A 14,791-nucleotide genomic window follows, 5' to 3' on the forward strand; every position below is an offset into this window, starting at 1 on the left:
CTCGCAGCTGCATTCTGCACGATCTGAAGTTTCCGAACACTTTTCAAAGGTAGCCCCATATAGAGAGCATTACAGTAGTCGAACCTCGAGGTGATGAGGGCATGAGTGACTGTGAGTGTGAGTCCCGGTCCAAATAGGGCCGCAACTGGTGCACCAGGCGAACCTGGGAAAATGCCCCCCTCGCCACAGCTGAAAGATGGTTCTCTAATGTGAGCTGTGGATCGAGGAGGACGCCCAAGTTGCAAACCCTCTCCGAGGGGGTCAATAATCCCCCCCCAGGGTGATGGACGGACAGGTGGGATTGTCCTTGGGAGGCAAAACCCACAGCCACTCCGTCTTATCAGGGTTGAGTTTGAGTCTGTTGGCACCCATCCAGGCTCCAACAGCCTCCAGACACCGGCACATCACTTCCACTGCTTTGTTGATTGGACATGGGGTGGAGATGTAAAGCTGGGTATCATCAGCGTACTGATGATACCTCACCCCATGCCCTTGGATGATCTCACCCAGCGGTTTCATGTAGATATTGAATAGCAGGGGGGAGGGGATCGACCCCTGAGGCACCCCACAAGGGAGAGACCTTGGGGTCAACCTCTGGCCCACCACTAACACCGACTGCGACTGACCGGAGAGGTAGGAGGAGAACCACTGGAGAACAGTGCCTCCCGCTCCCAACCCCTCCAGCCGGCGCAGAAGGATACCATGGTCGATGGTATTGAAAGCCGCTGAGAGGTCAAGAAGCACCAGGACAGAGGATCAACCCCTGTCCCGGGCCCGCCAGAGATCATCCATCAACGCGACCAAAGCAGTTTCCGTGCTGTAACCGGGCCTGAAACTCAACTGCTGGGGACCTAGATAATCGGCTTCTTCCAAGGACCGCTGGAGCTGGAGTGCCACCACCTTCTCAACAACCTTCCCCATAAAGGGAAGGTTGGAGACTGGACGATAGTTATTAAGTACAGCCGGGTCCAGGGAAGGCTTCTTGAGGAGGGGGCGCACAAGCGCCTCTTTATAGGATGTTGGAAAGGATCCCCTCCCCAAGGAAGCGTTGACAATCTCCTGGACCCAGCTCCGTGTCACCTCCCTGCTGGCCGAAACCAGCCAGGAGGGACACGGATCCAGTAAACAGGTGGCGGAACTCACAGCTCCAATGGTCTTGTCCACTTCATCAAGTGTCACCAGATCAAACTCTTCCCAGACAGGTGGACAAGTACGGGTCCAAGTCACCTCAACTGACTCGTTGTCAGTCGACTCTGTTTTCCAATTGGAGTCGAGGTCTGCCCGGATCCGAGCGATTTTATCAGCGAAAAACATGTTAAAATCCTCGGCACTACTCTGTAAGGGCTCCCCAACTCCCCCCTGGTTAAGAAGGGAGCGGGTCACCCTAAACAGAGCGGCCGGGCGGGATTCCGCTGATGCAATCAAGGCGGCATGATACGCGCATCTTGCCGCCTTGAGCGCCACTTTGTAAGTCTTAATAAAAGCTCTTACAAGTGTTCGATGGGATTCAGACTTCCTCTTCCTCCATCGCTTATTATTATTATTATTATTATTATTATTATTATTATTATTATTTTTTATTAGATTTGTATGCCGCCCCTCTCCGTAGACTCGGGGCGGCTCACAACAATAACAAAGACAATGTCAGCTTAAGAAACAATAGCTTTCAAAGGAATTTTTACACCCAATTTATTCCAAGAACCATTGGGAGTCAGGCGACATATGCATTTGATAATAAATATTGTACAATAAATAAATATTAGTAATGTACATTCCTTCTAATATATTGTAGAAGGATATCCAGAGCAGAATCAATTTGCTCCATCTTCCTTTTCTACATATGAGCACAATTTAATTCCGTCCACAGCAATGACAGGATACTGCAATCAAAGTTAGCTCCAGAGCTGAAGAGGTCTCAGCAAAAAAGCCTTCCATGATGTTCCTTTCAAACAGCTAGTCCTTACTTACTGACCACTTGTTCAGCAATATTTGGAGTTATGTCAGTGCTGAACTAGGAGACTTATGATCAGTCCTAAAAATTGCATCTATTGCAACTGCCACACAGTTATGTGATCATAATCTGGGTACTTGGCAACCAGTCCGGATTTCAGACAGTTGTAGCATCCCCTGGTCATATGATCATCATCTGTGACCTTCGCTGCTGGCTTCTCATAAGCAAAGTTAATGGCAGGAAATCATAAGACATGTTCACATGATTTCCTTGCATAACAATTGCACAGTACAGTGGCACATCTACTTAAGAACGCCTCTACTTAAGAACTTTTCTGGATAAGAACCGGGTGTTCAAGATTTTTTTGCCTCTTCTTAAGAACCATTTTCTACTTAAGAACCCGAGCCCGGAAAATTTTTCCAGGAAATTTGAGAGTGGCACGAAGGCCTGGCCAGTTTCCTGCCATTCCCCATTTAATCCCGGCCATCTTGGGCTTTTCTGGGCTGCCAGAGGAGCCTTTTATTTATTTATTTATTTATTTATTTATTTATTATTTGGATTTGTATGCCGCCCCTCTCCGAAGACTCGGCTTTTGGTGGCGCTTAAGGAGGCTTTGGTAGCCCAGAGCGAACAGAGTGTTTTCCTTTCTCTGGGCGCTGGGAGAAAGAATAAACCACTTCGCTGTGGTGACTCCCTTGCACTGCCTCCCATACACCCGGTGCAAGGTTGCATCCCAGAGTGTCTGGGCGCAAAAAGGCAAAAGGGGGCGCTTCATCCCGGCCAGATCAACTCAGCTTCAGCCAAACCAAGGAGTCACCACAGTGAAGGAAAGGCACCGGCTACAAAGCGAGTGAGTGAGAGGAGAAGGGAGGCCTTCAGCATGGGAAGGAAGAGGAAGCAGGTAGCAGCAGCAGCAGCAGCAGCCACCACCTTTCGGTCAAAGAACGGGCAGTTTTCCCCCTCTCACTCGCCTGGGTTTCTCTCTGGCGCAGTGTATGGAAGGCAGCCTCGCATCGGGTATATGGGAGGCACGTGCTTCGCCTCGCCACCTCAGAGTCCCTGTTTTTTTTTTTAAGCCTTAAAGTTTTGGACTTTTTTGATTCACCTCACCTTCTGCCTTCGGCAGCGACTCTCCTCCTCTTCTTCCTCCTCCTCCTCCCGCCCAAATTCTGAGCTTTTGTTTCTTTCCTAATGGGTTTGCACACATTATTTGCTTTTACATTGATTCCTAGGGAAAAAATTGCTTCTACTTAAGAACGTTTCTACTTAAGAACCTGGTCACGGAACGAATTAAGTTCTTAAGTAGAAGTATCACTGTACTTGCTTAAGAACAGCCATCGGAAGTACCACAACTGCCACCATACCCAATTACCATTGTTAAGCAAGGACCAGTGTTGTGCGTTTCCCTGATGTAGATTTATCTAACATTCATCAAAGTCTGCTGTTTATTTATTATTTTTAATTATTTCCCCCTTCCTCCCCAATTTTCCATCTAGCATCTTTTCACTGTGGGAAATCCAAAGTTGTTCCATGAAATAAATTATTCATTTGGAGAATTTGGGGCAATTGCTGAGGTCACTCAGGAAACCTATGGAAGCAACACAGCTCCTTGAAACTTGGGCAATGCACATATAAGAAAGTGAAGCATGTTTTCTAACAGCATGGCTTCAAGACCATTCTAGTTAAGAATGTAGCAAGAGATTGAGCAACACTGTTGTTTCTGCTAAGACAAGAATTATTAGAATTATTAGTTGACACTGAAAAAGGATTTCATGTTCAAAATATTAGGATGAATGAATCCCATGCAAATGAATTGTGGAGAAATAGCTCTAATAGTTGTGCTATTGGTTGTCCTCTCCAAAATTCTGGCTGATTGGTAGAAGGCAATAAGGAGACACAGAAAAGTATTGCTCTTTGCTGCCATCTAATGGTTGTTCAGAGTTTTACAGTCCAGATCTGGTACTGTACTCCTATCCACCCCTGATTTCTTAGAATAACACAAAGAAGTTAAACATATTATACTTTTTGCAGCATCTTGTTCTTCTGGAAATCACATCTGTCCAAGTTGAGATGCGGTATTCTTTTCCTGCATACCGTCCGGCGGATTTCAACATCCAGTCTATATTTCACTCCTTTCACAATCTAAATAAAAATAAAAATCCATGTTCATATTATTAAAAAGCACTGAGAACAAGCCAAAGAGATGATTGGGGGGATGGGGGGGTTAGAAATGGTGAGGAAACTGGAGGCAATTGAGAACATTCATCCTACCATTCACCAAGTTGATCTGTCAATTTTTTTGTAATTATTTTTTAAATAATAATTTCAACGGATAGAGGCTATAATATCAGAAAACAAATTCTTGTCTGTGCTGGACCTATTTCCTGGTTTCCAAAACCAGTAATCTAGCCAGAATGTTGGGACATGTTTCTGGTTTCACATTAACCTAAAGCAACATCAATTTAAAAATATTATGACTACCATCTGGGTTTATCCGGCCATCCACCCAGCTGTGACAGCTTGCTGGATCCCAAGTCATAAACAATAGCTTAGCTTATTTCTTTCAGAAAGTCTGAAGCAAGAATACAAACAATGCCTGAAGCAAGGGTGGTTTGAAGGAGACCTTCCACCTTGCCAGGTGCGCAAGGAGAGATTTGCAGGTGTAAATGCCAGGTCTTCCTTCTCTTCTCTTCTTCCCTTGAGGATTTTAAGACCTTAGGAGGAGTATTTGAATTATAACACAATTCAAAGTGTTGGTTATGACCTATAAAGCCCTTCATGGCACCGGACCAGATTATCTCAGGGACCGCCTTCTGCTGCACGAATCCCAGCGACCAGTTAGGTCCCACAGAGTGGGTCTCCTCCGAGTCCCGTCAACTAAACAATGTCGGTTGGCGGGACCCAGGGGAAGAGCCTTCTCTGTGGCGGCCCCGACCCTCTGGAACCAACTCCCCCCAAAGATTAGAATTGCCCCCACCCTCCTTGCCTTTCGTAAGCTGCTTAAAACCCACCTCTGCCGTCAGGCATGGAGGAATTGAGACCCTCTTCCCCCTCGGCCTTTACAATTCTATGCATGGTATGTATGTATGTATGTTTGGTTTTTTATATTAATGGGCTTTTAATTATTTCTAACATCAGACTACTATTGTACACTGCTTTATTGTTGCTGTTAGCCGCCCCGAGTCTCCGGAGAGGGGCGGCATACAAATCCAATAAGTAAATAAATAAATAAATTTGGCCATGGGTGGGGTTCCAACTACAAGAGGAATAGGCTGATGGCAACTGAGCATGGGGGGAATCGGCCGGAAGGAGATACATGGGTGGGTGAAGAGAACCAAAGAAGAGGCAGGAGAGAGGGTCCAGCAGCTGCTAGGAGAAAGAGCAGGGCAGTTGGTGGTAAAGGAGAAGCTGGGATGGATTCCAACACACCAACATGGGAAGAAAGGGGAAGCAGAGCTGTTGTAAGATACCTTCCTTCCTTCTTTCCTTTCCACCCACACCCCCAACTCCAACTTTAAGACTGTGCAAAACCAATGTTTCAACTGCACTCAGAATAACAACTAACAACCCAACAGACTTCAATGTGCTTTAAAAATTTGTTCCAGCCCAAGCAACAAATGAGAAAAAAAATGTATAGGACTGTCTGTATTGGTTTGTTGTGGTTGAAATTTTCCAATTTTCATGAACTCTAATTGGCTACAAAAAGGAATAAACAATCAAATAAACATTTTTGACCACTAGAGGGAGTTATTAAGATGTTTAACTCTGAACTGGAGTCTGTCATCAAGGAAATTTTTGATGGGTTTATATAGCCTCCTTTATCAGTCACCTGTACCATTTCTCAGGGGAAAAAATAACCCTCCCGTTAGGACAGGAGCAAAAAAGCAAGTTGTGTTTTGCATTTTTTATCCGCAAAAGAATTAACTGCATTTGTTGCCGTAAGAATCAAGCAGTACTTACCTGTATTGTGGCTTTATTTATGTGAGATTCTTTGAACAAAAAGATATCATTTGTACTGTTGTTATATTTATAAACACCAAGCCTAGCAGCTCTTTGAACTTTGGGGTCATTTGTCTTTACAGGGAAAGGAGATCCAGGTAGAATCAATGAATTAGAGAACTGCCCAGGGACACCTGTGCAAGAATAACAATTTATAAATGGACAATTATTTTAAACTCTCAGTCTGGGAAAAAATATTTTATCAGATGATTTATTTCTTTTGACAGGATATACTGTATTTTTCAGAGTATAAGATAAGCCTTTCACCCCCCTAAAAGAGGCTGAAAATTTGGGTGCGTCTTATACTTCGAATGTAGCTTTTTCAAAGCTTTTTTTTTCATCCCAGCAAGGTGCTAATGATCTCCCCCCCCCTGCCCCCCCTTGCAAGGTTTTTTCATTTCTACTCCCTCCAAAGAAGTTATTTTTTCAGCCCTAACCAGAGGATAACCAGGGGATTGCTGAAGCTGACCACACTAAGGATGCTAACCACATAAATACCTGATAGGTAGATTTCCCTCCCTATTTCCCTCCCCCAATACTTATACTCCAAAAAATAAAATACTTCTTAATGCAATACACAAACATATCACTATCTATAGTCCCCTTTGTGCCCTCTCAAAGTTCAAAGAGAGCACAGGTAATCCTCAAATTAGAACCAGGAATTCTGGGAGTTGAAGTCCACAAGTCTTGAAGTTGTCAAGGTTGGAGACCCCTGCTCTATATTGTCTTAAAGACTCATTGGTTTTCCTTTCCTGCAGGCTAAATGGCATCTGTTGGGGTTATAGCGATTTCCTTCACTAGACTGGGGTTTAGGCTAGACGTCTCCATGTTTACTTCCCTGTGACCCTATTTCCAACTTTGGATTGCATGGGCAATGGCAAAAGTTATAAAGGATTGTGGGAAGAAAATACGAGGAAATTTAGAAACTAATTACGGGTCAATGTTTTTTCAGTTATACTTCTGCCTTATGCTTCATGGTGATGTTTGCAGAACACAAATAGTAACTTCTGGTTTACAGAATGAACGCCGTTGTCTGTTTTCAGTAACTCTCTCAGCCATATAAACTAATCGCCTTCACTAAGTTAAAATAGCACATTGAACTAAAATGTAATTACAGTAGTTACTTTGTGGTTTAGTTTGCTGGTGAGCCCAGCCTGTATTAAACCATAAGCAAACCACTTATCTGCCTGTTTTGCTAGTTGTTATCAGTACTTGCAACTGAAAATACTAAATAAAAGAATTTAGTGGGTGACTCACTCAAGTATTAATTTGCCTCAGCATGTACTGAGTTTTGTCTTCCCCTGGAAAGTGTCGCTTATGCCCATATACTTAAACATTCCTTCTTAAACAACGTAAATGTCAGTGCTGTACTCTATTTCTAATGTACTGTAGCTTCATTTAATTGTACTTTAAGCAAACACTACAATGGAAGGAGCGAGTTAGTAATTTATCAAGCCCCAGATAATTTTTAAGCTTCCTGCCTCTGCTTTTTCTGTGCATTCTCGTTTGATGGTTTATTTAATTGGTTTTGTTGGTGATTATACAAAATGAGCCATAAAAAAACCAAAATGCTGCGCTTTTCCAAGGCAGAACTATATATCATGATAATAATATAAAAATAATGACAGCACAGCTAAATGAGCAATGAGAACCTTCTAGCAGGATAGAAGTCTCTTATGTCACAAAGGTACTAATCAAGTTGTCATAGTTTTTTAAAATAAACTTGTTGAATAAACAATATACCTATTTGAAGGGCATTTTGCAATGGCCTGGCTTTAGAAATGGAATTATCCAACCACTTGTTATCATAAGTTAACAATCCACCCAATATTAAACAGTATTAGGAAGATCAACATTCCCTCTGTTATGCAAACTATTCAAAAATATTTAAAGTACATCCTGATCTTACCAGTTGAAGAATTCGGCACGCCATAGAGAAGCAGAACGCAAAGAATATTCACCCTCCATCCAAAGAACATTGTTGTCTTGCTTTACCATAAACAGAATTGGAGCCAAGTGGCAATTTCACACCTTCACCCAAAACAGGAAATGGGGACTTATACTTCTTGTTCAGAAATTCTCATTGGTCAGGAACAGCCTGTGGGTTTTTTTTTTTTAAATATGTAACTTCTGTTAGCTTATCTTTTTTCTCCATAGCTCTGATTAACAGTTTTACTTGACAATTTTAGAAAAGAGTAAAAAAAATGCACACAGTAAAATAATTTGCCTCCAAAAAGTGGCAATCTATTTATGCTATATATTATGAGCTGGCAGATAGCGATCCCTCTTGGGAAGCAAAAAAAAAAAACCACACCTTTTGTTGAAGTCATTAGGACTGTGGTGACAATTTTCACATGATTTCCTAACTTCTGCATAATTGCCTTTGCAAAATCCATACTTTTTTTTCAGAACAGAAAAGGAACTGGTAGACAATTGTAACACACGATTGCAAAACTTGGTTTGTTGGTTTGAATGATACCCCTGCCTTTCCTACAGGAGCTGAAAGTGACGTTCATATTCCCCCAGGTGTACAATTTTATGAAATAGGTTGAGATGAAGGACAATGAATTCACCTATTCTCAGACTGGTAGAAAATCATTTCACTGGCCTTGATGTTTCCAGATTTCTGCCAGTCAGCTGACATCTTTCCAAAGAAGTGAGGGAGCTAAACAGATTTTTGTATACTTTGAGGCCAGTTTTAGAACTACTCATTAGCAAAGAAATGATCAATTTGGTCTCTTGAAGTAAATGAGGAGGAGGAGAACCTTATACAGGTGGTCCTCGACTTACAACAGTTCATTTAGTGACTGTTCAATAAGTTACAATAACACTGAAAAAAATGACTGACCGTTTTTCACACTTAGGACCTTTGTAGCATCCTCATTATCATGTGATCAAAATTCAGATGCTTGGCAACTGGCTCATGTTCATGACCGTTGCTGTGTCCCAAAGTTACGTATGTTACTTTTGCAATCTTTTGATGAGCAAAAAGATTGGGGAAGCAAAACTCAATTAACATTCATGTTACTAACTTATCAACTGTGCTGATTCACTTAACAATTGTGGCAAGAAAGGTTGTAAAACGAGGCAAAACTCATTTAACAAGTGTCTCACTTAACAATAGAAATTTTGGTCTCAATTGTGGTGTTAAGTCAAGCACCACCTGTACCCTTTGAATGGTCTGCAAATTTATTATGGCATAAACCAACAGTGGGTTGCTCCCAGTTCGGACTGGTTCTTAGAACTGGTAGTGCTGGGAGGCTCCGCCTACCCATCTGGGACACTTATGCAAATGTGCAGAAGCACTGCGCGTGCGTGAATGTGCGCACGCAAACTGGTAGTAAAATAATTTACAACCCATTCCTGGCATAAACTTTTATACTGTAGTTTATTGTAAGTGATGAGTGAAATATTTTGCAGAGTTTATAAAGGTACAAAGGGGAAATGATACATATTTAACTAACAATTCATTAGGTTCTATTTAACTAAGGTACAAAGGGGAAATGATAATATACATATTTAACTAACAATTCATTTAACTAACAATTCATTCCGAGTCTACGGAGAGGGGCGGCATACAAATCTAATAAATTATTATTATTATTATTATTATTATTATTATTATTATTATTATTATTTACTTTTAAATAGGTTTCAGATTGGCCTCCTATTCATTTTAAATATATTTAAATTTTAATTTAATTCTATTTTGGCATATGAGCCCTAGTAAAGCAATAGTTAGAGTGCAGTACTGCAGGCTACTTCTGCTGATTGCTGGCTGCCTGCAATTTGGCAGATCGACTATCACAAGGCTCAAGGTTGACTCAGCCTACCATCCTTTCAAGATTGATAAAATGAGGACCCAGATTTCTGGCAACAATATGCTAATGCTGTAAACCACTTAGAGAGGGCTATAAAGCACTGTGAAGGGTATATAAGTCTAAGTGCTATTGCTATTGCTATTCATCGTGATAATTTAACTTCATTATTTATTATTTCTCCCCTCTTGGATCATGCAAAGATAAGCGCCCAATGCATTGATCTAGTGCATAAAAACTAATATCAGCCCTCCCTACGTTGGTACCAGAAATGCTTAGCTCACAACTACCAGAATGTTGCTTCCCCCAACCCCAAAATCTTCAACCTTACATTATCTACAATTGACCTCTCCCCCTTTCTAAGAGGTCTGTAAAGGGGTGTGCATAAGTGCACTTTTGTGCCTAATGTTGCTGTCCTACTGTCTTATTATCCTTTCTATTACTACGTTCTACTTATGTTATGTTATGTTAATATATACTATAATACTACTTGTTTGACAAAATAAATAAATAAATAAATAAAATAAAGAATGTAAAGCAAGCATAGTTTGGAATAGATTATAGGATCTACAGCAGCAGGGGGTTCTAAAACCCTTTACTATCAGTTTGCGCGAATGCTCACACACGTATGAGCATTCTCTCACACACATGTGCAATGCTTCTGCGCATGTGAGAAGCATCCCAGGTGGGTGGGCGGAGACTCCCGCTGCTGGCCCTACCGGTTCTTAGAACCGGTCCAAACCAGGAGCGACCCATTGCTGATCTAGAGGAAACAAAATTGCAGAAGAGGAATATATGCTATAATACATTTATTTATTAACTTTAAGAAACTACCATACTATTGTGTCTGCTAAATTACAATAACTGAAATTAGCTGACTATGATAAAGTTGTACATATTCAATTTATCAATAATAACAAACATCAGGTGGCATGAATCTCATGTAAAAGGAGTCTATAGTGGGGACGTAATCCTCCAGTTGCTATTGAATAATAACTCTCTACATATCCCCATGCTTTTAGTACTGCCATGTGGTGACAAAGGTAAACAGAAAATATCCAAATCTCATTGTATCCCATCCCTGATTTATGAAAACAGCAAAGTTACGCCTGTACATATTTCACTTGATGTAGTATACTGTTCTTCTGAAAATGATATCTGTCAAAGCTGGCATACTATATCAACAACACATTTCTTTTTTATGCCTTCACAATCTAATTAAATCACTTTCCATCTTACAATACAAATAATAATGCAGAAATAATATTTCAACGCAGGCTTTCGTAGCCAGCATCAATCAAATAATGACGAACTTCCAGGCTGGTAGACCATGGTCGAATTATTTAGTATTGGTAATTTTTTGCCAGTAGCTGTGGCTGACATTTTCAGAGGGAACAAATGGTCTCCCCTGTGTTGTGTACCCCTTGGCAGCTCACAGACATCTGAACAGGACTGAACCCTGATGTTTATAAAGAACTATTGTCCCATTGGAGTAAGTCACTGGAATTATGGACAGCCCGTTGCTGATTGGTTCTTTTTCCGGAGGGCTTTGTAATTGGTCTGATTCAAAAAGGTTCCAAAGCAACTAATTTTTGATTGGTCTTTGAAACATGCAACTGTTTGTTTTTCAGATGAGACTACTGAAGATTCTCCATGAAGTTGATTAACTTAATTTTGTTTTATGATGGGGTGATATAAACCAAACTTTATCAATCTTCAAACTCTTTTCCTTCACATTAAAGTTATTGAGGTGCTCTATAAATCTCAAAACAGGCAGTCCTTGATTTACAACAGTTCACTTAGTGACTATTCAAAGTTAGAATGGAATGGGAAAAAAGTCACCTATAACCATTTTTACACTTATGACCATTGTAGCACCCCTGGGTCATGTGATCAAAATTCAGATGCTTGTCAGCTGACTCATATTGCAATGTCAGCTGACCTGGGTTGCAGTGTCCCAGGGTCATGCAATTACCTTTTGTGACCATCTGGCAAACAAAGTCAATGGGGAAGCCAGGGTCACTTAACAACCATGTTACTAATTTAACAACTGCAGTGATTCACTTAACAACTGTGGCAAGACCGTTGCTTACATGGAGTAAAATTCACTTAGCAAATGTCTCAGTTAGCAACAGAAATTTTGGACTCAGTTGTGGTCGTAAGTCGAGGACTGCCTTTAGCTTCTCTATGGCGTTGTGCATGATTTGTCATGATTGCTAGTGTTTGAGTACCTTTAAACTTAGTTTTTTTAGTTCACCTCAAAGTTCCCATTATCCTGTAAAATCCTGTCATATTTTAACTCACCAGATAAACTTTTAGTCTCATAAATGATTGGCGAGAGTTTTAACGATATTTCTTTTCTGGCAAGGATGAAGGTAAGAATTTTTATTTAATTTTTTTTAATTGGAAAAATATTTTTTATTGAAATATATACTTTAAAAACAAAACATATAAGCACTTGAAACAAACAATTATACATGCATACATGTAAAAAAAGAAAAAAAGAATATTCAATCAAATTATTCACATCCATTAAACACAACATCTACTTAGTCATTTTTACGGCTATTACAGACAGTGATATTGGGGAAAAAATTAATTCCAGTTATTTGATTTATATACATATTTGTTTTGCTTTCAAGCACCTTAAATCAATCACTTTACAGTATCTCGATTAATACAAATCAAATGGTTCATAATTTATCTTTAAAGTGTTATTAGTTAAGTAACTTTATCCTATTTATTTTATATTTAATTCATAACTATATATTAGTTTTGTTCTTTCATTACATCTCCAGCAATTTGGTTTAAGTTTGAGATACATTTGCGCCAATCGTGCTGATGGAAGGTGCCAGCTATAATACATTTTATACAAGTTTTCATTGTATGCAGCTGATTTGATCAGTTTGTAGTTTTTTACATCCAATTACAAAACAGCTAAGTAGTCTGCAAGCTCCAACTACTCCGGATATCACCCCTAATCCATAAACATCAACTAATCAGCATACATCAATTACATTAATGACCCCAGGTGTTACCCCACTAACTCACCAGGAAGTTTCAACACAGCTTGCAGCTGCTGAGCCAGCACTTCACACCCACCCACCCACCAGTATTTATAGAGGGAAGGCAGCTCAGGTCTCGCTGTGTTCGCCCTAGAACAAGGATAGAAGCACTAGCCTGAAGATGACGAGTGGGACCTTGTCGAAACGTCACCAGAAATCTCTTAAACTTACATGGGAAGAAACCCGAATATGCCAAGACCTTCATGTATATATATATTAATTTTCAAGTTCAGCAAAAACATGTGACACATACAGAATATAGTTTGTCGGCTATGAATAAATTAACTGCCTTGGAAATGGCCCTGGGTTGGGCCGAGAGGCAAAAAGGAAGCCGTGATGCTCCTTCAATATACCAGAGTGATTCAACACAAAAAACATGTAACCCTTCCCTGGTACAGAGCTGAAGGGACTGGATACTGTAGCCTAGATGTTAATTCTCTGCGTTATATAAGGCAAAGGCTGCAAGTTCAAGTCCCAGTGAGGGTATGGCTAGCTGATGAAACCAGAACAAGGCCTAAATAGATCTATCCTAGTCTCCCTTAATTTTCAAGTTCAGCAAAAACATGTGACACATACAGAATATAGTTTGTCGGCTAGTATCCCTTCCAATCAGGTAAACTGAAACAGTCTCTATCTTTTGCTTCTTGTAGTAGTTTTAGCCTGCTTCTGGGTCTTTTTTGTTGCCAAATAAATTTACTTATTATTTTATTCAAATTCCTAAAGTATTCTTGATCTAGTTTTATTCGAATGGTCTGAAATAAAAAGATAATTTTGGGTAAGATATTCATCTTTACCGATGCAATCCATCCCATCAGGGAGAATTGCAGCTTTGTCCAATTTTTTAGATCCTTTTTAATTTTTTCATTTAATTTGTCATAGTAATCCTTTTTAAGGGTTATACCTCTTGAAGATAGATTGATTCCCAAGTACAAATTTTCTTTATTATCTGTATATTAATTTTTTCCACCAATTCATTTTTCTGTTTTTCAATCACATTTTTAACAATCGTTTATATGATTCTTTCCTAATTCTAATCCTTTTATTTTGTTGTTATTCCTTATTATTCTTGCCAATACTTCTAAGGTCAAAATAAATAGTAAAGGTGAAAGCGGGCATTCTTGTCTGGTTCCTTTCTGTATTTTAAATTTTGATGTTACTTTTCCATTTATTATTATGCTTGCTAGTTATTCTGTGTAGATTGCTGTGATAATGTTTATAAAATTGTATCCAAATTCCATGTTTTTAAGCTGTCCTAGAATAAAGTCCCAATTAATGTTGTCAAAAGCCTTTTGTGCATCTAAAATATTAAGGCAATTTGTTTTTCATAGTATTCCAATACATCAATTATTATCCTTAAGTTATTTCTAATTTGTCTCCTAGGCAGGAATCCATTTTGGTCTGTATGCATAAAGCTATTTAAGTATCTTTTTAATCTTTCAGCTACAATAAAAATAAAAATCTTGTAGTCTGCATTTAAGAGAGAAATGGGCCTGTAATTTTGTATTAGAGAGTGGTCACTATCATCTTTTGGGATTAGTGCTGTTTGATTTCTTCCATGATGTGGGTATTTTGCCTGTTTTATTACTGCATTATATATCTCTAATAATGTTTCTTCTAATTGTTCTTGCATTTCTTGGTACAATTCAATTGGGAATCCATCTGGCCTTGGGGATTTATTATTATTTTGCCTTTTTATTGCCTCCTTCAATTCTGCCATTATTTTTTCATTTAGCATATTTTTATGTCTTCAGGGACATTTGGGAGATTTGCCATTTTATAGGCCATTTGTATCTTTTCTCAATCGTTAAGGTTATCTTTTTAATATACATTTTCATAAAAGTTCTGAATGATTTCCTTTTTCTCTTTCATATTATAACATACTACTCCTTTATCATTATTTATCATTACTAATCAACCTTTTTTCCTCTTTGCTTCTTTAGTTCATATGCTAACCATTT

At 39.5% G+C, this 14,791-nt stretch overlaps 1 protein-coding gene across 3 annotated transcripts in view; it reads right to left on the reverse strand.

Annotated features, from left to right (window-relative positions):
- The window catches only part of LOC139162144 (cystatin-F-like), a 31,668-nt gene that overhangs the window by 925 nt on the left and 15,952 nt on the right, over positions 1-14,791 (reverse strand). For all 3 annotated transcript variants that reach the window (XM_070742186.1, XM_070742187.1, XM_070742188.1), the window contains 3 exons: positions 7,860-8,048; positions 5,912-6,084; positions 3,974-4,093 (listed from right to left, as the gene is read on the reverse strand). In XM_070742186.1, the coding sequence (XP_070598287.1) occupies positions 3,974-4,093; positions 5,912-6,084; positions 7,860-7,929 (363 nt within the window). In that variant the 5' untranslated portion in view covers positions 7,930-8,048. The remainder of the gene's footprint in view (positions 1-3,973; positions 4,094-5,911; positions 6,085-7,859; positions 8,049-14,791) is intronic.

Source organism: Erythrolamprus reginae, chromosome 2, assembly GCF_031021105.1.
Source record: "Erythrolamprus reginae isolate rEryReg1 chromosome 2, rEryReg1.hap1, whole genome shotgun sequence".
In the NCBI taxonomy this organism is placed as follows: Eukaryota; Metazoa; Chordata; class Lepidosauria; order Squamata; family Dipsadidae; genus Erythrolamprus; species Erythrolamprus reginae.